The 23,725-nt window shown below is 48.3% G+C and overlaps 1 protein-coding gene across 11 annotated transcripts in view; it reads left to right on the top strand.

The window, feature by feature from the left end:
* Positions 1–997: 997 nt before the first annotated feature.
* Positions 998–23,725, top strand: part of PLA2G6 (phospholipase A2 group VI) — a 50,136-nt gene continuing 27,408 nt past the window's right edge. The window contains exons 1-6 of one of the 11 annotated variants that reach the window (XM_029205382.1): positions 5,296–5,500; positions 7,409–7,557; positions 9,439–9,473; positions 9,574–9,827; positions 21,219–21,434; positions 22,434–22,617. In XM_029205382.1, the coding sequence (XP_029061215.1) occupies positions 9,619–9,827; positions 21,219–21,434; positions 22,434–22,617 (609 nt within the window). In that variant the 5' untranslated portion in view covers positions 5,296–5,500; positions 7,409–7,557; positions 9,439–9,473; positions 9,574–9,618. Of the gene's footprint in view, positions 1,081–5,295; positions 5,501–7,408; positions 7,558–8,395; positions 9,828–21,218; positions 21,435–22,433; positions 22,618–23,725 lie in introns of those variants that run through there. The other 10 variants (XM_029205383.1, XM_029205381.1, XM_029205388.1 and 7 more) reach the window with 10 other exon arrangements.

Raw genomic sequence — 23,725 nt, 5'->3', positions numbered from 1 at the left:
AGGCTGGACAGGGGACATGATCTGTTCAGGCAGAAGCAGATTTGTGACTAAAACCCAGCCTCCTCCCTTCTATTTAATGCATTCTCAGCATTACTAATGATAACAACTGTCATTTATTTTTTCATATTTTTATTGATTTATTTGGCTGTCTCCAGTCTTTGTTGCAACACGCGGGATCTTTAGTTGCAGCATGCGAACTCTTAGTTGTGGCACGTGAGATCTAGATCCCTGATCAGGGATGCAACCCAGGCCCCCTGCATAGGGAGCGCTGAGTCTTAAGCACTGGACCAACCACCAGGGAAGTCCCACAGCTGTCATTTATTGAAATCCCGCTATGTGCAGGCAGGGGGACTAATTTATCTCTGGTCATCATAACAACCCCGTGAGGTATTACTGTGCTCGCTTTCAGATGAGGAGTTCACAGAGACCAAATCATTTGCCCAAGTTTCTACTAAAAGTGCTGCAATATTTCCTGAGATCGGCTTGGGGAAGGGCTGCCAGAAACCAAGGAATAATTTTTTTTTTTACCATAACTAAGTATTTTTTGCTTATACTAAAAAATCATTGTTCAGCTGAAATCGAAATTTAATCCCGTCTTTTTATTTGCTAAATCTGGCAACCTTAGCTTGGAGGTACCCGGCAAAATCAAAGCAGGTTCCTGCTTGTTATGCCCTAACAGATCTTTGTTGGTTTTGTTTTTGTCTTTACGAGCCGTCGTAAAAGTCAGCTTCAGACTTCAGGCCTCTGACCGTTTTAGTGGGCTGAGGGCGGAGAACGGTGAGACCCCCTGCCCCCCATTAACATGTCTGCCAAGGAGCGGTAACGCGAACCTTCCGCCCCGCACAGACGTGGCCGCGCCCCGCCGCCGGGGATTGGCTCAGCCCAAAGCCCGGCCTCCCTCGGCCATGGGAGCCCCTTCCATTGGGCAGTTATAGAAGATGGCGGAGCCCCGCCCCTGCCTTCCTCTCGCGAAGCAACAGACTTCGGCGACTGGCGGAGAGCCGTGGCCGGGTTGTCACGTGGCCCGGGGCGCGTCTGTTTGCGGAAGTAGAAGGAAGTAGAAGTGCTGAGTTAGCCGAGGTGAGTGACGGCGCGGGGAAGGCGGGGCCAGGGGCACCTTTCCCAAACCTTCTCCGTGCCCCAGACTCCTTGGGCTTCACCCCGACCGTCCCGCAGGCTTCCCTCTTGTTCCCCGATTCCGAGGCATGTCCTCCATTAACCCTTTTTTGACCCCTAAATGCCCCCAGCTTCCACCCTTTGATCCCCAAGCGTCCCCGGCTCCCATCCTGTGACCGCTCTTGTCTCACCTCTAACTTGTGTTCCCTCAGGGACCCCAGCTCCGACCCTGGGTTCCCCCTCTTTCTTCCCTGTGCGTCTCTCCTCTATCCCGTGCCTCACTTTCTGAGTCAACCCCTTCCCGTCGTCCCCCAGCTCTCAGTGCCTCTTAGTGCCCCCAGCTTTCAGTCTGGTTCCCAGTCATTGTTCCCAGCTTTCTTTCTGTGCCTTTCTAAGTGCTCCCGATTTTTCCGCCTCTGTGTGTTCCCACCCGATCCCCCACTGCATCTCTGCCTTCTGTGTCCCTCCAGCTGTCTTCCCTGTTCTCCATCACTCTTCCGCATTTCTAACTCCCTGCTTCTCCCTGCTTATTGTCTCCCAGGTGCCTCCAGATTTCATCTGTGCCTACGCCCCCCATGCTCCCTCCTCTCCCATAGCCTAGTCACCCCAGAGTCTCCCAATCCCCCAGTCCTGTGTCCACCTCCTGCTCCCACCGATGACCTGGAAGCTGGCAACAGGAAGTGTGTGACCCTTGTGACCATGTGACTGGAACGGCCAGGCCGGTGGTTGTGGGACAGGGAGGGCACAGGGCTCAGGGACCTGTGCACATGTTTTGTATGGACTACTCACACGACCTCAAATACCTTCCCTTCCCCTAAACTTCTGAGTCTTTCCCTTCACCTGCCCTCTTACCCACCCAACAGGATGTCAGGCAAGTTTGGTTTGGCACCACAGATGCTCCACCCTTGGGCTGAATGCAGTGTTTTTGTTATTGTCTTTGCCTTAAAATTTTCCTGGAGTTTGTAGGCCATTTCCTGTCTGAGTCTCAGTTTCCTCATCTGTGACAGGGGGATTGTATTTCCTGCCCTCCTCAGGCTGCCATGAGGTTCAAAATTTGAGAAAATGTAGAAAGCAAAGCTTTGTAACCCGCATGGCCCTGTACAAATGCATGGGTTTGCTATTGTGTCATTGGCAGAAAAGGGAAAGGGACAGAATGAAAAATCAAGGAGGGAAAGACAAGTCTTGCATTTAGCATTTGGCAGATTTATTGACCATCTGCTATGAGTCAGGCTCTTTCATATGTTATTCTTACCATTTATTCATTCATTCCTCATTTATTTCACAAATATTAGTGGACCGTTTGCTATGTTCTAGGCTACTTTCATAGCCAATGTTACTCCCATTTAAATCAATAAGGAAGAGAGGGCAATTGAGTTGCCTGAGTTCACACCAACTGATGTGGTTGGAGCTAGAATCTGAAGAGAGTACTTTATAACACCAGAGCCTGTGGTGGGATTGCTCTGCTCTGTAAGGGTCACTATTGTTGTCTAAGTGCCCAGGGCACTTTTTCCCTTCTGTGGGTTACTTTCTTATTAAATGACAGTATCCTCAAAAGGGAATTTCCTTCTCACTCAGCAGAATGACATCACCGAGAGATAAAGGAAGGAGAAATTTAAATGCAGTGTGTGTGTGTGTGTGTGTGTGTGTGTCTGCACGTATATACTGGGTGTGTGTGGGAAGAGGTAGGGGCTGTAGTGAAGGGGAGGTCTTGTGTTACAAGCTTCACTTTATAGAATGTGGCTCCTGGGAGAGCATTTTAATAGGTCCATGCCTTAAATGCCTCTTCTCTTTTTTTGTCCATCCTCATTTTTTTGGTGATCTCATCCAGTGACATAGCTTTAAGTACCATCTCTACTCTGACTTCAACTTCCAAATTTATATCTCCAGTCCAGTCCAGACATTTCCGCTGAATGATAGACACACACATATTTGCTCCCTCAACATCTCAAACTTAGGAATTTCAAACTTAAAGTACTTAGACTTAAGCACCTGTATCCATCCCCTTCATCCCTTCCCTCACCCTCTACCAAAATCTGTCCCTCACACGCACTTGCCCATCTTTAGGAAATGGCAGTATTCTTCTTTTGGTTGCTCTGGCTCAAGCTGTGAGATTATCCTTTTTTTTTTTTTTTTAAATACATTTATTTATTTAGTTATGGCTGCGTTGGGTCTTCGTTGCTGCGTGCGGGCTTTCTCTAGTTGTGGCGAGCAGGGGCTACTCATCGCGATGGCTTCTCTTGTTGCAGAGCATGGACTCTAGGCGCGCAGGCTTCAGTAGTTGTGGCGCATGGGCTCAGTTGCTCCGTGGCATGTGGGATCTTCCCGGACCAGGGCTCGAACCCGTGTCCCCTGCATTGGCAGGTGGATTCTTAACCACTGCGCCACCAGGGAAGACCTGTGAGATTATCCTTGATGCTTCTCTACACCCCGCATCCAGCCAGAGTTAATATCACTCCTTTGCTCCAAGCCCTGTAATAGCTTCTCCTCTCAGTGTACCTGCCTGGCTCCCTGTTACCTCTCTGACCTTACTGGCTTCCTTGCTGTTCCTGGAACTCACCAGGCATGGTCCAGCCCCAGGGCCTTTGCACGTGCTCTTCCCTCTGCTTGGAAAACTCTCCACCTACATACCCGTATGACTTTTGCCCTCATTTCTTTTAAGTCTTTATTCAAGGTCAAGTTCTTGGTGAGGACTTGTTCACCCTATCTAAAATTTTAATCTCCACATGGACACTTCCTGTCTCCCTTCTTTCATTTATTTTTCTCCTTGGCATCTAATCAGCATTCTGAAACTATGTCTTTATTTTGCCTATTTATCTTCTTTGTTATAGCCCCCTCTAAAATAGAAGTTCTAGGAGGGCAGGGATTTTATCTGTTTTGTTCACTAGTGTGTTCTCAACAGTTGTAACAGTGCCTGCCACAGAATTGGTCCTTGATAAATATTTCTAGGGTGAATCGTAAAATGGTCACCCTGTATCATGCCACCAGCCCCAAAACGTCCTAAAGTCATCGGGGTCTCCCGTGCTGGGGAACTCCAGCAGCAGTTCTGGGCAGTTTGCTTCCAGCTGTGGTCCAGCTAAACAAAGTGGGTGAAAGAGACACCTTTTCCCTTTCGGAAAGGCCATTTTGCTCTGGCCCATATGAATGGCAGTGCACTGTTCCACGAGAGCCTTGGCTTTTGGCACACAGGGGTCTGCGCATCAAGCCTCACTCAGCCACATTCCGTTCGGGATTTCTCCTGAAGGCCGCTTGAGGATTACGAGCTGGGACTCTGGATTCCAACTAATTGGGTTCAGATCCTGGCAAGTTACATCACCTCCTGTGCCTCAGTTCCCTGTGTGTAACATGGGAAGAAGTATGCCTTCTCTTATGAGTGTTTTGAGGAATAAATATGATCATTACCCCCAAACTTGGTGAGGCATCTGGTGCTCAGTGGGTGCTGAATGAATGGGGCAGTGTTGTTGGGTGCGAGGTGACAGGAGCCAGCCCTCCCCCATTCCTCGATGGCTTAGGGAAGAGTCTGGGAAGAGCTGGGGCCAGGGTGAACAAGTGGAGGGATGTTTTGTTTGGAGGCAGCCTTGGAGGCCCAGACGCTCGGATGAGAGGTAGAAATGATGTTTCACCTGATGCCTACATTCATCCTGTCTTTCCTCGTGCACTAATTGAGCGCCTGCGTGCTCCATGCAGGCTCTCTGCTAGTGCTGTCAGGAGTCCGAGGAAGAAGGCGTGAGTCCAGTCGCCAGGCAACACCTCCCATTTCCTCTCTCTGGGCCTTGTTGCCCCGTATGCCAAACAGGGATAGCAATCGCACTGTCCCTGTCTCATGGGCATTTGTGAGCTTTGAGGCAGCTAACAGACGTGAAAACCCCCTGCCAGCCATAAAGCGAGGTGGCCTTGTGAGAGGATGTGCCGTGGGCCAGCATGCAGTGATGCGTTCGTGGGCTGGGAGGTGCAGATGGCAAGCGCTGCAGGAAGCAAGTCCGCGGGGGTCAGGGGAGGCGGAGTGCTCTGATCTGACCCTGTGTTCTCAGCCCGTCCTGCCAGGGCAGGGCACGGGGGTGACGTCGGCTGCACCGGAGGCTGTCTTGTGCCAGTCGTTCCAATCATGGGACATCCTGTCATAAGCAGCTGGGGCTCACAAAGCCTGATTTCCAGCTCAAGCAGTTCTGTGTGTGCTTCCAGAATCCCCATGTGGCCCGTCCCGTGAGGTCAGCCACCTGGCCCGGCTGTCCTGGCACGCACCTCCTGAGCAGCCACCCTGCCCCTCTGGTCCATCAGCGAGCTTGACGAGTTTCCCTGTCTGGAGTATGAATGAGCTGAGCTTCAAACACCGAATTTTCCAGATCAAAGCCCAGCAGTTGCCCCGTAAAGGTTGCCCTGTGCTGGGGTAAGCTCCTGGGCATTTCTGTTGTGGTCAGAGTGGCTGAGGATGGGACATGTGGTGTGTTACCACCGCACAGGGTGAAGAGAGGAGGGAGGGGTGCCTCAGAGGTGCTGGCCCCCCGGGGCCTCCAGTTGGTTCATTCATTTGTTCTCATTCATTCACCAAACATTTATGTTATGCCCACTGTGAGACGGGAACAGCATGCCAGGTGCTTGGATAAACCCAGAAAGGGGGGATGGGCCCCCCTCCCCCCAGCCAGCAGATACGGCATCACCATCCCAGGCTAAGTGGTCAGTGGGCGTGCACGGGGCGGGGTGGGGCACGGAGGAAAGCACACGTGCGCCGGGGGCTGGGAGGAGGGGAGGCGCAGGGTGTGATTCTTGAAGGAGGTGGCACGTAAACTGAGTCCTGAAGGATGAGAAGGGGTTTATTTATCTGTCTGACAGCCCTTTCTTGAAAGCAGGCTCTGGGACAGGTGAAGACGGCAGGGAGGACAGTCCAGGCAGGGGACGGGGATGGGTAGGGGGTGGGGGGAGGGGTGCAGGTGGGGTCGTGTGCGCAGGGACCCTCCACGCTCCGAGTGGCAGCTGCTCCGCAGCCCAGCGCCCATCCCTGCAGCTATGCCGGAAAGAACCTGGGCTCCAGGGTCAGAGGTGGCGGGGACAGGAGGAAGGGGACAGAAACGAGGCCAGCCTGTTAAAATCGGTCCAGGATGTGGCCCAGGGTTTTCATTTCCTTTCTTCCACCTCGTGATGACAGTGGCCACTGTTTGTGTGCCCAAAGTGGCCAGCGTCCCACTTTCCCTCCACTGTGTCATTTCATCCTCACGCCTACCCTGGAAGGCTGGAGGAGGGCCAGGCCTGTCCTTTCTGGGGCCAGGCTGCTGTCGGTGTGTGTGTGGGGCACCCTCGCCACCAGCCCTGGGGACCCTGAGGAGGGGGGCTCTCCTCTGGGGCAGGGCATCTGCCTTCCATCCAGCTGGACCCTCACGGTGACTCTCCTCCTTAACCCAGGTGGGCCGTGGGCGCTGGTTGCTCCCGACTCCCCAGCTCCCTGTGAGCGCCTCTCTCGGTGCTGCGGCCTGCCCTCTGGGAAGTCTCTGTGCCGCTTTTCTAAGCCAGGCCTGACCCACCCACGCCCCCCGACTCCCCACATGCAGGCCCCAGAGGCTCAGCCTACACTCCCACTTTCTTTTTTTAATTTATTTTTATTTTTGGCTGTGTTGGGTCTTCATTGCTGTGTGCAGCTTTCTCTAGTTGTAGCGAGCGGGGGATGCTCTTCCTTGCTGTGCACGGGCTTCTCATTGCGGTGGCTTCTCTTTGCTGCGGAGCACGGGCTCTAGGCGCTCGGGTTTCAGTAGTTGTGGCACCTGGGCTCAGTAGTTGTGGCTCGTGGGCTCTAGAGCACAGGCTCAGTAGTTGTGGTGCACGGGCTTAGTTGCTCCACGGCATGTGGGATCTTCCCAGACCAGGGCTCAAACCCGTGTCCCCTGCGTTGGCTGGCGGATTCTTAACCACTGCGCCACCAGGGAAGCCCACTCCCACTTTCTTTAAAAAATATAATAGGGCTTGGGCTTCCCTGGTGGCGCAGTGGTTGAGAGTCCACCTGCCGATGCAGGGGACACGGGTTCGTGCCCCGGTCCAGGAAGATCCCACACGCCGCGGAGCGGCTGGGCCCGTGAGCCATGGCCGCTGGGCCTGCGCGTCCGGAACCTGTGCTCCGCAACGGGAGAGGCCACAACAGTGAGAGGCCCGTGCACCGCAAAAAATAAAAAAAAAAATAAAAAATATAATAATTTTCTATACCATTTGGAAAATAGGGGAAAGAAAAAAAAATTGCCCATAAACCTAATACTCTCATCTACCCTTAGTATTTTGGCATGTTTTCTATCAGGTTTTTTTTTTTTTGCAGTGGCTTTGCTGGCCGAGCTCGCAGCCCAGAACAGCACAGGGAGCATCATGGACTTATTGCCACCGAGCTTGTAACGACGCCACGTGCTTTCCCTGAGTTGTTACCGCCTTCTCAGTAGCGGCCTTTATTGAGCACACGGTGTCTTGGGGGTAACGTGTCGTAACTTACAATTCCCCTAATGCTGGGTGTTGAAGCTGCTTCCATTTCTGTGTCAAAACAGAAATTGTTATAAAGCATATTGCCGTGCATGCCATGTGTTCTGTTTTGGGGGAATTCTTTTCCGGATACCAAGTCCCATGCCTTCTCTTGGGGTCCCAGCCCCTCTCCCCTGGCTGTGGGGAAAGGCGCAGGTACCCTGCCCCTCTGTCCTTTCAGCTCCCAAGTGTGGAAGAAAGAAGGACCTTGACGTAGGTCTAAGCATCCTCATGAACGTTCTCATTTAATCCTGACCGCACATGAGAGGCGAGCGTTGTCCTCGTTTTAAAGGAGGAGAAACTGACTCTCACAATCTGCTCACACCACATCAAAAAAGGAAAGACATTACAAAGCTTCACAGCGTTTTCAAAGCTCTTCAATCATGGTCTCTAAGCCTCAGTTTCCTTATCTGTAAAAGGGGGTGATGGAACTAAAGAGGGCTAATGTTTGTTGAAAGTTACTATCTGCCAGGTACTGTTATTAGGCACTGTTGTGATCCCCATGTTACAGTTGAGGAAACTGACTCAGAGAGGTTAAGTAACTTGCCCAAGGTCACACAGCTGGTCAGTGGTGAGGCTGGGATTTGAATGCAGTTTTTTTTTTTTTTTTTTTTGCGGTATGTGGGCCTCTCACTGTTGTGGCTTCTCCCGTTGCGGAGCACAGGCTCCGGACGCGCAGGCTCAGCGGCCATGGCTCACGGGCCCAGCCGCTCCGCAGCACGTGGGATCTTCCTGGACCGGGGCACGAACCCTTGTCGCCTGCATTGGCAGGTGGACTCTCAACCACTGCGCCACCAGGGAAGCCCTTGAATGCAGTTTTGCTCCCAAGCTGCATGGTGTGCTTTGGCCATCTGCCTCATACAGTTTGTGAGAATTAAATGAGACAATTACGTGCAGTGCTTAGCTCAGGGCCTACTACCTAGTAAATGCTTAGTAAGCGTCTCCTGATGTGATGATTATTGTTGACCCTTACTGCCTTTTTAGATGATCCTTTGTAGGCCTCTTGCTTTTCCTTTCATCCCTAACGTCACTCCTCCCTCCACCCATAGGCCAGGGTATGACTAGTATCCACTCACATGTCCACGCTCTCCCACGGTGCCCACACTCGCACGCTCTGGCCTGCAGCTGACCTGCTCTTTTGGCAGGTGACATCCTGGCACAGAGGCAGGGGTGGCCTCCAGCCAGTTGTCATGCAGCTTTGGTGGCACTGCCTGAGGAAGGTAGTGTGCTTTCTGGGAACCCAGGAAATAACAAGGCATCTGATTCTGTTACCCAAACTGGGGACAGTTTCCATAGCAGGAACTGTGACCCTGTGGGTAGGAAACAAAATTTCCACCCAAACCTATGGCAGTGTTTCTAAGTCTTTACGTTCATGTTCATTTCCGAGGAGCTTGCTCTTGCGTTCTCTCAGAGCTCTTTGGGAAGCCCGTGGTAGCAGGCACCAAAGGTTTTAGACAAATGCCCCCGATGGAGTGTGAGATGACCCTGGTCCCTTTGTGGCATCCAGTAGAGAGGGGACACTGGTTTTGTTTGTGGAATTCAAATGACCAGTGCTAAGCTCTTTGAGTTCCCAAAAGTCAACCCCATACTTTACAGAGTGAGGACACCCCGTTTGCACAGGGCAGTGTCGCCCATCACGTGCGTTCATGTCCGCCGTCTCCTGTGATCACAGCAGCCCCGCACTGCAGATGACGAAACTGGGTCTCTTTTGGGGAAACTGCGTTGGGGGGCAGGACAGTGCTGGTCACCTGTGCACAGTGGCAGCCCTGGAACTTCTCATCACCCCTTCTTCCCTCCCACTCAGTGCTGTTTCTCTCTCTTTCCCCTCCTTTCCAGGTCCCTCCAGGCCCAGAATCCGGGGAGCAGCGCTGGTGGGGAGCCACCTGGGTGCCCGTGCAGGAAACCGCCGTGCGAGGTGAGGTGGGCATGGGAGACCGAGCCCGGCTGACCAGAGACCCCGTTTTCTTCCAGACTGAGGGGGAAGGTGGCGGGGCCTCCCCGCCGGCCCCACGGAGGATGCAGTTCTTTGGCCGCCTGGTCAGCACCCTCAGCAGCGTCACCAACTTGTTCTCCAACCCATTCCGGGTGAAGGCGGTGGCCGTGGCGGACTACAGCTCGAGCGGCCGGGTCCGGGAAGAAAGGCAGCTGTGTCTGTTCCAGAACGCTCCCAGTCGCACGTGGGACTGCATCCTGGTCAACCCCAGGAACCCCCAGAGTGGATTCCGGTGGGTGATGGTCCGTTGCCCCACACACACTTCTCTCCTTTGACTCCTCCCAGGTCTCAGCCTGGAGGTCCCTTGGCCGAGAGCAGCTTCTTCAGGTTGACATCTGAGAGGTCTGTTGGGGGTGGGGCTGCTTTTAAAACGGAGGGAGGGGCTTCCTGGACTCGACACCTTCTGGCCCATCAGGGTCCCGGCAGCAGGGGCTGGGGCTGGAGGACTGTTGCCTCCCTCGAGGCTTGACCCATACAGATGGAGGGAGGGAGGAAGGATGGGGAAGCCGAGAAGGTCAAATCGGGGAAGGCCCAGGGATCACCTGTAGCCCTGGGTCCTTAAGGCACGACTGTCCTTGTAGGGGCTGGTTGGCCGAGGTTTGTTCAGGGGAGCCTGGAAGGGGTGGACAGCTGCTCTTCTCAGGGCATGCTGGTCCCCCCTCCGTGGGCTAGAGGAACGTGTAGGAACCCAGGACAGGGCTGAGGAAGCTGAGCAGCTGCAGGGCCGGTTGGGAAAAGGGGAGAGGAGTGACCAAGGACCCCAAATGCAGGGTCCAGGGAGCTTGGCAGACCGGGGCTGAGTTGGGCTATGGCTGATGGTCCTGCTTCATTTGTTCATCCATCTGGCTGTCCTGTCGTCCAGGGAGTGAGCTGGGAGGTGCGGATGGAGGATGGAGGGTGGGAGGCTGGAGCAGAGGTTCTGAAGAGCTGCAGAAATGGTGATGCCAAGGCCTGGGAGTCGCTGGGAGTGAGGGCTGTTGGGGAGATGGGGGCACTGTGCCAGAGCCCTGGGCTTTTCACTGTGGGTAGTCATCCTGGGGGGTTCCCCACTGCTCCGAACACCCTGCGCTTTGTGGAGAGAAGGCTTGGTGTACTGGACTTCCTCTTCAGGGGGCTCGAGGTTCTGTCTTTTAAGTCTCCTCCTTTACTTGCCTGGAGGGCTTTGTCCCCAAAGTACTTAAGTGTGTTGGACGGAGGTGTGAGGGTCCTGCTTCCAGCCTCCAGGTAGAGGTGCTCCTGTTCTGTAACTGCAGAGCTTCAGGCTGGGGGAGGGGATCAGGGTCTTCTGAATCCTCAGGTTTTATTCCCTAAGGCCTGGGAGTCCCACAACACCCCTGTGGGTGGAGAGTTGGATGCTGGCTGATACAGGCGGCAGCAATGATAGTACCGCGTTATATTAGTGCATGTGAGGCGCTGGCCTAACTGTTAGCTCCCTCTGTCCTCACCACAGTCCCCAGAGGTAGGGCTATTATTGACCCCTTCTTACAGAGGAGGAAACAAAGCTCAAAGAAGTTAAGTAACTTGCCTGAGGTCACAAAGCCACTCATAGCAGAGCTGGGGTACAGACATCCTGGTTCCAGAGCCCACCTCTTCCTTTTCCTTCAGGCGGGCCGCTTTGCAGTGTGATGAGCTGGGCCCATCCTGGGCCCCCAGCCTGACATATGGTCCAGGTGCCTGGCTCTTCTGGGGTGAGCCCCGTGGTGGTCACTTGTAGCACCGCTGTGTACATTGTGATAACGTCCATACTTCTCTTCCTGGTACGAGTTAATCATTTACTGCTGACATTGATTTGTGACATATGCTGTTTGATGAACCCCGCCAGCCCCTCGCTGGTATCTCAGCAGAAGCAGGGCTGCACTTCCCAGGAATCCTGAGAGGAATGATCAAAGCGTGTGTGACACGTGATCTTTACTTCTCGAAGGGCGACTGACTGTTGAGGCCCTCTGTGCTGGGACTTTGCCTGGACACACACCCTAAGCTTTGCCCGTTCACTGTTTATCCAGCCCACAGCCCATCTCCACCAGTGGCAGGTCTCTGCCCTCCAGGGCCTCAGGCAGTAGCCAGAAAAGGTGGATCAGGACCCGGCATTCAGTGGGGTCAATGTGGGGTACATGGGCTTGTGTCAGACTCATGTTCCCCGGACAGACCTTCACTCTTTACATGTTTTCTTTGCCTTTGTTTTTCCATCTGCTAAGAATGCTCTTCCCGCACTCCTTGGCCTGCGACTCATGTGTCCCTGCTCTGTGAGCCTGTGCTCACCCCTCTGTTCTCCCTCAGCAGTGTCTGTACCTTTGTCCGCCCCTCTTGCCACGGATTGCCACATGTCTGTTTGCACATCTGTTTCCCCCACCAGACCACAGAGCTCTGGAAGGACAGGGCCTGGGTCTGAGTCAGTATTCCATTGTATGGAATGTACCACATCTTCTTCATCCATTCATCTGTTGATGGACGCTTAGGTTGCTTCCATATCTTAGCAATTGTAAATAATGTTGCCATGAACATTGGGGTGCATGTATCTTTTTATTTACTCACTTATTTATTTATTTGGCTGTGTTGGGTCTTTGTTGCTGCGCATGGGCTTTCTCTAGTTGCAGCAAGCGGGGGCTACTCTTCCTTGCGGTGCGCAGGCTTCTCGTTGCCGTGGCTTCTCTTGTTGCGGAGCACGGGCTCTAGAGTGCAGGCTCAGTAGTTGTGGCGCACAGGCTTAGTCGCATGCGGCATGTGGGATCTTCCCGGACCAGGGCTCAAACCCGTGTCCCCTGCATTAGGAGGCGGATTCTTAACCACTGTGCCACCAGGGAAGTCCGATATTTTTCTACATTATCTTCTAGGAGCTTTATTGTTTTGCTTTTACAACTAGGTTGATAATCTACCTGGAATTTTTTTTTTTTTTTTTAATGTATGGTGTGAAATAGGACTCAAGTTTCTTTTTCTTGTTTTTCGGCTGGAGATTCAGTTTTCCCAGGACCTTTTATCACAAACTGTTCTTTTCCACTGCTCTAGAATGCCATTGGACATAAATCCAGGCGTCCCTCCCTGTAGGAATGAATTCGTTTCTAGCCACTGTTCTATTTTTCTTTTCTTGCACCAATACAATGCTGTCTTGTAACTTCATAATAAATCTTGATATCTGGTAGAACAAGTTCTCACTTCCTTCTTCTTCAAGATTATCTTGGCTATTCTCAACTCTTTGCATTTTTATGGGACAAAGAAGTTCCACCCACAAAACAAACAAGCAAAGAAAGAAAGAAACAAAGCTTCTGCTCTTGAGATTTAAGATTGGTGTTGCACTGACTCTATAGATCAGTTCAGTAAGAATTGACAACTTGGTGGCACAGTGGTTGAGAGTCCGCCTGCCGATGCTGGGGACATGGGTTCGTGCCCCGGTCTGGGAAGATCTCACATGCCGCGGAGCGGCTGGGCCCGTGAGCCATGGCCGCTGAGCCTGCGCGTCCGGAGCCTGTGCTCCGCAACGGGGGAGGCCACAACAGTGAGAGGCCCGCCTACCGCAAAAAAAAAAAGAATTGACAACTTAATACTGTCTAGTCTTCCAGACTATAAAACCTGAAATACCCTCCCACTTATTTAGGTTTTCTTTAATTTCTCTCAATAATTCTTTGTAGTTTTCTGCACATTCGTCTTGGACATATTTTGTTAGATTTATTCCTAGCGTTTGGCATGTTTTGATGTTCTAATAAATGATATTTATGAAAGTTTAATTTTCTACCTGTTTGTTGTTGCGTATAGCCAGGCAGTTGATCTTTCGTACATTCATCTTGTGTTCAGCAACCTTGCTAAACTCATTTATTAGTTCTAATAATTTATCTGTAGGACTTTTTGGGTTTTCTGAGAACATAATCATATCATCATGAACATAATGACAGTTTTTGCTTCTTCCTTTCCAATCCTTCTACTTATTATTTATTTTTCTTGCCGTACTGCACTGGTAAGAATGATGAGTAAAACGGTGAAGCAAGCATCCTTATCTCATTCCTGTCTCAAAAGGGAAAGCTTCAACATCGTACCATTAAGTGTGATGTTTGTTCTAAGTTTTTTGCAGATACCGTCTGTTGCATTGAGGATATTCCTTTTTATTCTCGGTTTTCTAAGAGCTTCCTTTTTTAAAAATTCATGAATGGGTGTTGTATATTATCAAATGCTCATACTGAAACAATTGAGATTTGCATTTATTAGCTCATTAGTTTCTCCTTTATTTTGTCAGTGTGGTGAATTATACATTGATTGGGTGATTGGTTGGTTTTGAAACGTTCATGCAGCCATATATTCTGGGAATAAATCTCTCCTTGTCATGATGTAGCATCCCTTTTGTATATTGCTAGATCAAATCGAATATTTGTTTAGGATTTTCAGCACTATGTTTATGAGAGATATTATCCTGTAATTTTCGTTTTAAAAAACATTCTTATCAGGTTTTGGTGTCAGCTTTAACTGGCTGCATAAAAAAAGTTGAGAAGTAATCCTTCTCCTATTTTCTGAAAATTGTTTAAGATTGATATTACTACTTTCTTAAATGTCTGGAAGAATTCATGGGTGAAGCCATCTGAGCCTGAAGTTTCCTTTGTGTGAAGCTTTTCAATATGTATTCAATTCTTTAATAGATACCAGACTACCAGATTTTCTCCTTCTTCTTGTGTCAGTTTTGGTATGTTGTGTTTTCAGGAAATGTCAAATTCATTGACATAAAGTTGTTCATAATGTCCTCTTTTATTCTTTTTAACATCTGAAGAATCTGAAAAGATGGTACTTCGGGTTTTCTGTATTTCTCATTGAGTTTTGTTAGGGGTTTATTGATTTTTTAAAGTCTTTTCAAAGAACCAACTTTTGACTGTGTTTAAGCCAAATGCTGCTGTATGTATACTAATGCCATTTCCCCTGATCATTAGCTGTTTTATTAATGTTTAAGTAGTTAAAAATTGCAAAATGCATCCTTGACTTATTACAGTCTACCTTTTTAAAAAATATTTTTATTTTATTTATTTATTTGGCTGCTTTGGGTCTTGGTTGCAGCATGTGGGATCTTCGTTGCCATGTGTGGGATCTTTTTTTTTTTTTAGTTGCGGCACGAGGGATCTTTAGCTGTGGCATGTGAACTCTTAGTTGCAGCATGTGGGATCTAGTTCCCTGACCAGGGATGGAACCCAGCCCCGCTGCACTGGGAACACAGAGTCTTAGCCCTGGACCACCAAGGAAGTCCCACAGTCTACCTTAAATTGGTACTTTGACACTTCCCTGATAATGCAGAAACCTTTGAATATTTCAATTCCATTTATGCATCTCATCAACTTTTTGTGATGTATTTTCATTTTAATTAAATATATATGTAAATATTTCTATCTATATACCCCCAAACATTTTTATTGTTCTTAGAAACAGTCAATTCAGGGAATTCCCTGGCCGTCCACTGGATAGGACTCCATGCTTTCACTGCTGAGGGCCCAGGTTCAATCCCTGGTCAGGGAACTAAGATCCCACAAGCTGTGTGGCACGGCCAAAAAAAAAAAAAGAACCCAAAACACAGTCAATTTAGACTTGCCCACATAATACCTTTTCCAGTGTTCTTTATTCTTTCGTGCATTATGTTGCTTCCATCTGAGATCGTTTTCTTTCTGCTTAAGTCTCTTAGTGCAAGTCTGCTGACAGTGAATTCTCTGTTTTTCTATCTCTAAAAATGACTATATTTTACCTTTATTCTTTCTTTTTAAACTGAATGAGAATGTGGGGCTTACCTCAGTTCCCTGAGTAAAAATGTGGGGCATACCTCAGTGTGCTTCCCTTTTCTCTAAAATCCTGGCCCGCTATGCCTTGCCTGCGTTTGGTTCTCTCCAGAACCTTCAGATATTTGTTTGAATTTAATCCTGCCTTTATATTTGTTTTCACCAGGAAGGCTAGTCTGGTACAAACTCCTCTGTCATAGCCAGAAGTGGAAGTTCATCTCACAAATTTGAGATGACATTACATAATGTTTGCATTGTCATTGAGTCAAGAAAGTTCCTAAATTTTACCATGACTTCCTGTTTGAACCGTAGATAATTTGTATGTATCTTGGTTAATTTGTAAACATATGGGAAATTTTTCGTTATCTTTTTGTTATCGATTTCTAGCTTAATTGCATCATGGTTGGAGAACATAGTCTAAATATTTTCAGGTCTTTGAAATTTGTTTAGATTTGCTTTATGGCCCAGCATGGGTCCAATATTTATAATTTTGTGTGTGTGTTTCAGAAGCATGTGTATTCTGTACTTGATGGGAATAGTGCTTTATATACGTCTGTTAGGTCAAGTTTATTAATTGTTCTATATCCAATAGGGATTTTTTTTTTTTTTGGTCTGCTTTTTGTGTAAGAAACTAATAGAATATGTTAAAATCTATCAGTATGACTGTGGATTTGTCTAGTTCTCTTAATTCTGTCAAGTTTGACTTTGTTTTGGAGCTTTATTATTAGATACATAATTATCATATTTTCCTAGTGAATTGAAACTGTTATCATTACGAATTGTCCCTCTTTGTGTCCAGCAATGCTTTTTACCTTAAGCTTTACTTTTTCTAATATTGATATAGCTTCACCAGGTTTCTCTTGGTTAGTATTTATATATTTCCTTATAATTTTAATCTTGTAAAGAATATGTAGTTGTCTTTTCTTTTCCCTGTTATCCAGTCTGTTATTTCTTTTTTTTTTTTGCGGTTCGCTGGCGTCTCACTGTTGTGGCCTCCCCCGTTGCGGAGCACAGGCTCCAGACGCGCAGGCTCAGCGGCCATGGCTCACGGGCCCAGCCGCTCCGCGGCATGTGGGATCTTCCCGGACTGGGACACAAACCCGTGTCCCCTGCATCGGCAGGCGGACTCTCAACCACTGCGCCACCAGGGAAGCCCCCAGTCTGTTATTTCTTATATTTATTTGGAACATTTAGTCTATTTATACTTCATGTAATTCTGATATATTTGGGTTTAAATCTACTGTCTTACTGTTTGCTTTTTTTTTGTTATTCTTCCACCTATTTTCTTTTCTTTATTCCTTTCTTTCTTGTTTTCTTTTTACTTTTTGGTTTTTATTTTGTTTTGTTTTAGCTTTATTGAGATGCGATTTACAAAAAATAAAATTTACCAATTTAAGTGTATCATTCAATGGATTTTGATAAAGGTACACGCTCATGTAACCATCACCACAATACAGATGCACAACTTTTTTGTTATTCCCCAGATTTCCTCCGTGCTCCTTTGTAGTAATGCCTCTGCACCCACCACAGCCCTTAGCAAACACTGATCTACTTTTTTTTTTTTAATAAATTTATTTATTTTATTTATTTTTATTTTTGGCCGTGTTGTGTCTTCATCGCTGCGCACAGGCCTTCTCTAGTTGTGGTGAATGGGTGCTACTCTTAGTTGCGGTGCGTGGGTTTCTCACTGCGGTGGCTTCTCTTCTTGTGGAGCACAGGCTCTAGGCACGTGGGCCTCAGTAATTGTGGCTCACGGGCTCCAGAGCACAGGCTCGGTAGTCGTGGCGCATGGGCTTAGTTGCTCCACGGCATGTGGAATCTTCCCGGACCAGGGCTTGAACCCGTGTCTCCTGCATTGGCAGGCGGATTCCCAACCACTTTGCCACCAAGGAAGCCCCAACACTGATCTACTTTCTATCCCTATAGTTTTATCTTTTAATCATACAGCATGTAGTCTTATGAATCAGAGTTTTTCCCTTGGCATAATGCTTTTGCAATTTATGATTAAATGTTTTCTTATTATTCTATTTTTCCATCTCTATTAGCTTGGAAATTTATACTCTATTATTATCTTTTAATGATAGCTTTTGGGAGGTAGTTCTCCTTGGGTCTCTTGTGTTTCTGTACATCTTACAAGCAGAGGCTCTGACTAGTTTTGTTTCGTACTGTCTTTACAAGCATGTTTGTATTGTGAACAGCCTTGGAAGATAGAGGTAGAGTCTTTCTCTCGAGCAAAGGGTAGGTTTGCTTACTCTTCTATATAATAAAGATAATATTTTCCTCCAGAGCAAAGATTAGACAGATTTTCTCACTGATGATTGTAACAGACTCAAGTTCCCTACACTCAGGGTTTCTGTCTTCTAATGCAACATGAGCAGGTGTCACCTGACCCTCTTCATGTCACCCTCTGGGAAATGGATCCCAGGGAATAGGCGCAAATGCTGATACTCTGGCACAAATTCTACTGCCGTGAGTAATAAATTGTCCTTTGTCCTTCATCCAGGAACCTTGTGTCTTCTGCCAGCATCCATGAAACTGTGTCAGGCTAACGTGTTAGTTTGCAAGTAGGGTAAAATCTGAAACCCTTCACAGTTCTTTTATTTATTTATTTATTTAACATCTTTATTGGAGTACAATTGCTTTACAATGGTGTGTTAGTTTCTGCTTTATAACAAAGTGAATCAGTTATACATACACATATGTTCCCGTATCTCTTCCCTCTTGCGTATCCCTACCTCCCACCCTCCCTATCCCACCCCTCTAGGTGGTCACAAAGCACCGAGCTGATCTCCCTGTGCTATGTGGCTGCTTCCCACTAGCTATCTATTTTATGTTTGGTAGTGTATATATGCCCATGCCACTCTCTCACTTTGTCACAGCTTACCCTTCCCCCTTCCCATATCCTCAAGTCCATTCTCTAGTAGTTCTGTGTCTTTATTCCTGTCTTGCCCCTAGGTTCTTCATGACCTTTTTTTTTTTTTCCTTAGATTCCATATGTATGTGTTAGCATACGGTATTTGTTTTTCTCTTTCTGACTTACTTCACTTTGTATGACAGACTCTAGGTCCATCCACCTCACTACAAATAACTCAATTTCATTTCTTTTTATGGCTGAGTAATATACCATTGTATATATGTGCCACATCTTCTTTATCCATTCATCTGTTGATGGACACTTAGGTTGCTTCCATGTCCTGGCTATTGTAAATAGAGCTGCAATGAACATTTTGGTACATGACTCTTTTTGAATTATGGTTTTCTCAGGGTATATGCCCAGTAGTGGGATTGCTGGGTCGTATGGTACCCTTCACAGTTCTAGATAGAACCCTAGAGATTGTAACACACATCCTTGGCCTTACTGAAGTATAATTGGTACTTTGGCCTCTTCCAGAACAATACAAGGGTCTTAGAACCCTTTAACTCCATTTATCCCACTCCAGACTTCTATGCCATGTATTGTTTTTTATTAATATTTTTATTTTAAACCCAACAAGGCATTATACTGTCAATATTTATTTAGATTCACTCACATATTTACCATTTTCATGGTGCTTAATTTTTTTCCTGCATCTTTGACCATCCATCTAGGATCAACTTTCTTTCTACCAGAAGAAAATCCTTTTGTATTTCCTTTTATTTGGGTCTGCTAATGTCACAGTCAGTCAGTCTGTCTCTCTGGTGCATTTGTTTGTTTGACTAGTGAAATATTTTAATTTCAGTGTCATACTTGAAGTTTTTTTTTTTTTTTTTCTGGGTGTAGAATTCTCCATGGCATTTATTTTCTTTTAGCTCTTTAAGGATGTCATCTCATTATCTCTGGCTTCCATTGTTGAGTTTCATTGTTGAGTCTGATGGTTGCCCTCTGAAAACATTTTTTCTCTTCGCTTTTTTTTTTTTTTTTTTTTGCGGTACGCGGGCCTCTCACTGCAGTGGCCTCTCCCGCTGCGGAGCACAGGCTCCGGACGCGCAGGCTCAGCGGCCATGGCTCACGGGCCCAGCCGCTCCGCGGCATGTGGGATCTTCCCGGACCGGGGCACGAACCCGTGTCCCCTGCATCGGCAGGCGGACTCCCAACCACTGCGCCACCAGGGAAGCCCTCTCTTTGCTATTTTTAATGTTTTCTCTTTGCGTTTTGTTTTCAGCAGTTGCTACATGGCACATGTGTCAGTTATTGCTACGTTACAATATGTTGACCAACATGTGTCATTTTCAGTTATTGCTATGCAACAAACTCTCCCAAAATTTAGTGGCTTAAAACAGTATCAATTATTTAGCCCACAAATCTGCCATTTGAGCAGAGCTTAGTGGGAAAGGCTCAGTTTGATTCTACATAGTATTAGCTGGGGTGGCTTGACTGCACGATCCACTTTTAAGATGACTCATAAATGGCAAGTTGGTACTGGCTGTTGGCTGGGAGTTTATCCAGGGTTAAGGGTCCAAGAGTCATCTCCATGATGCTTCAGCTTCCCTGTGGTATGATGGCCGGGTCCCAAGAAAAAAGAGGTAGAGGCTTCCAGTTTCTTAAATCCTTGCTCTAGAAACTAGGACGGCATCACTTCTGCCATATTCTTGGTAAAGCAGTTACAAAGCCAGGTTAAAGGGTAAAGACACATAAATTCCCACTACTCAGTGGCTCAGTGGGAGGAATGTAAGTGTGGATTTGGTGGGGGGGGTAGAGGAGGATTTATAGAGTATTTTAAATTAATGGAATAATGTTTTCCATCAATTTTGGAAAGTTCATAGTCATTAACTCTTCAAATATGGCTTCTGTACAATTCTTTTTCTATTCTGTTTTTGTATCTCCACTTATATGTATGTTAGATCTTTACATTATATATTCTATGTCTTTTATCTAGTTTCCTGTATTTTCCAAGCTTTTGTCTCTCCATGCTTTATTCTGTTTACTTTTTTCTTACCTATCTTCCTTTTCACAATGTTCTATTCAGCGTTGTCCAATCTGCTATTATACCTAACCACTGAGCTCTTAATTTTGGCAATTGTATCTTTAAATTCTGCAATATCCACTTGGTTCTTTTTTTTATATAGTTTAAAGTGTTTTGCCAAAATTGTAAATCTTCTATTTTATCCTAATATTGTCATAGTTATTTTAAAGTCTGTGTCAGGTAACTTCAGTATTTGTAGACCCCCCAGTTATAGGTCTTTTTCTCTTGTATATTGTCTCTGTTGGTTTTCTTTCAGACTTTCTTTTTTTTAAATATTTATTTATTTATGGCTGCACTGGGCCTTAGTTGTGGCATGTGTGATCTTCTGTCGCGGCGCACGGGCTCTTCTTTGTGGTGTGCGGGCTTCTCTCTAGTTGTGGCACGCTGGCTCCTCTCTAGTTGTGGTGTGCAGTCTCCAGAGTGCGGGAGCTCAGTAGTTCCAGCGCACAAGCTGTCTAGTTGTGGCATGCAGGCTCAGTAGTTGCGGTACGTGGGCTTAGTTGCCCTGCGGCATGTGGGATCTTAGTTCCTCGACCAGTGATCGAACCTGCGTCCCCTGCATTGGAAGGCGGATTCTTAACCATTGGACCACCAAGGAAGTCCCGTCTTTCATGTTTTCTTATCTCTTCATGTGCCTGGGGAGTTTTGCTTTCATGCTGGACCATGGATTTGCAACAATGCTTGTGGAAATATACGTGATGATATTTTTTGAAAAAGAAAGAAAGGAAAGGAAATCTTTTCAAATAAAAAGAAAGCCCCAACTCCATTTAGGGGTGTGTGTGTGTGGTGGGGGAAGGGAGTCCAGCTGGAGCAGGTCAGTCCACAGCAGCAAGCAGGCAGGCACCTGTTTGCAGGGACACAAGTCTTCAGATTCCATCAAGGGCACAGGCCAAGGGTTCCTCCCGGCTCACTTCTGTGTCTCCCTCCTCTGCCCTGGCTCCTCAGGCTCTTCCAGCTGGAGACAGAGGCCGATGCCCTGGTGAACTTCCAGCAGTATTCTTCCCAGTTGCCGCCCTTCTACGAGAGCTCCAGCCACATCCTGCATGTTGAGGTCCTGCAGCAGCTGACCGACCTCATCCGCAACCACCCCAGCTGGTCGGTGGCCCACCTGGCGGTGGAGTTGGGGATCCGAGAGTGCTTGCATCACAGCCGCATCGCCAGGTGGGCGGGGGGCAGGACCCTGGGGATACTGGGTGTGGATGGGGAGTCTCAGTCCAGCCTCAGTTCCCCTCCATAAACTCAAAGGTTGCCCAGAACGTTTGACTTCAAAAGGGGCAGCATTGCCTCTGGGTTAGAGCAGGGGAATGCTGACTAAAGTCAGAAGGAACAATGTAACATTTCTGGGGTGCCTGCCAGGTGCCAGGCCCCTGGTAGCTGTTTTATACCCACCGTGAACTTGAATCCTCTCAACATGCCCATGAAGTAGTGTCATCCCAGTGAGAGGTTATGTGACTTGTGCAAGGTCACTCAGCTGCAGAGGGCTGAAGAGGCTTCAGATCCTTGGTGTCTCCTTCCAAAGGCCTGGTTGCCCTTCTGGAAGCTGGAACACTTAGTCTCGTATGTCTGTTCGGCCAACAGGCCCCTGGGGAGGGCCCCGTGCCAGCCAGAGGACTCGAGCTCACCATCCTGCCCTGAGGTAGCCACACCTCCAGTTCTCTGCTTCAGACAGCTTGGTTCAGCTCCCGGGCCCAAAGCTCAAAAATCTTCACTGCCTTTTACAGTTTACCGGCATGATCTTGGACGTAATGGTGTTTGATCTCACAATAGTTCTATCGATTTCCTAGGGCAGGCGTGGCAGGTATTATTTTTATTTTTTTGTAGACAAGGATATTGAACCCTAGAAAAGTTAAGTGAATTGCCCGTGGTTGGTGAGATTTCTGCCTTCTGCGATTCTTTCTATGCCACCCCACTGCCCACTTAAGGCTGGTGTGGCCCTAGGGCACATCCCTCATACAGGTGTGCAGACTGAACTAAAAACTGATACAGGTCACATCAGTTACAGGTAAATTGTGACTCAGCCCTGAGTTTGAACCAGCCAGCTTGAGCAGGGCACGAATGCTCTTGGGCTCCTCCCCCACCTCCCCTGCGTCTGCACTTGGCTTTCTCAGTGCCCCGCCCACCTCATGCCGCACCCCTCACCTCCCCGGCCCTCCCCTGCAGCTGCGCCAACAACAGGGAGAATGAGGAGGGTTGCACTCCCCTGCACCTGGCCTGCCGCAAGGGCGACTGGGAGATCCTGGTGGAGCTGGTGCAGTACTGCCACGCCCAGATGGACGTCACCGACAACAACGGAGAGACCGCCTTCCATTACGCTGTCCAGAGTGACAATTCCCAAGTGCTGCAGGTGAGCAGGGGTGGAGACAGGGCGACTGATTCTGGCCGCTCCTTACCACGGCCGCAGCTGTCTTTGGGCCTCTGGGCTCAGGTGTCCCTCCGGGCCTCTCACTGTCCCCACCTTGATCCTTGAGGCCTGAGCCCCTTCGTGGAGGGTGTAGCCCCACCTGGCATTTGCCTCCCCATGCTTGTCAAGGAGACACATCCTCGGCCACTTTGCTCCTACAACCCTGGGAAAGTCCTCCAACCCAGCAAACTGAGCTCAAGGCCTAGTCCCGTCAGTCAGTTTAATTCAGCTTCTCCTGATCACTCACTGTAGGCTGGGCCCCTGGGCCAGGTGAATTTCAGCCCCTGCCTGGAGGCGCCCATGGTCCAGCAGGACCTGAGCTTAACTTTTTACAGCAACTCAAAATAAACAAAACTCCATCTGGCTCCTGTAGGCATTTGCACCAAAGGCACTCCTTCCGTTAAATTTTTGATTAGCTGGGCAGAAAAATAAAAAATAAAAATTGTAGACAAGTAGATCAAATGATGAAAAGGCTACCTTATATATCAGATAGAAAAGACAGAATACTGGGCAGTATTTTATTGCCTAGAATTAGAAGATTCTTGTAAAGGTTATATCCTTCTCTGTGCCTTGGCATCAGAATGGGACCACATTATTCCAGAAAATATGGATTCCTGTCTTATGGTTAATGCTCTCAGGGAAGGGAATTCTATACCCACTGTTGAACTTTGCCCTTACTGAGACCCCACTGTGTGCTCGGCACAGCACCACGTAGAGCCTGCCTCGATTCAGAGGGCGGGTACACACTCTTATCGATAGCTGTCCTTTACCGCTGGTCCCGTGCCTGACCCTGTACTCAGTGTTTTATGTGTTCTAGTTAATTCTCAAGATAACCTCTGTGGGTGGGGGCCGTTATCTTCTTCTCTTCGCCAAAGAGACTGAGGTTCAGCGAAGTTTTGTGCCCGGGGAGGGGTGCCACGGAGCTGTGAGCGGTGGGGCTGGCCCTTGAATCGGGCCTGGATGCCAGCACCTCGGCCAGCACCTGCTGTGTCCCTAGCCTGTCCACAGACCCAGCCGGTCACAGGGGTGCACAGGGGTCATAATTAACCTC

This window comes from Monodon monoceros, unplaced genomic scaffold (genome assembly GCF_005190385.1).
Source record: "Monodon monoceros isolate NGI ecotype Baffin Bay Population unplaced genomic scaffold, NGI_Narwhal_1 Super_Scaffold_6, whole genome shotgun sequence".
Classification (NCBI taxonomy): Eukaryota; Metazoa; Chordata; class Mammalia; order Artiodactyla; family Monodontidae; genus Monodon; species Monodon monoceros.
This window is presented reverse-complemented; position numbering and strand designations above follow the sequence as displayed.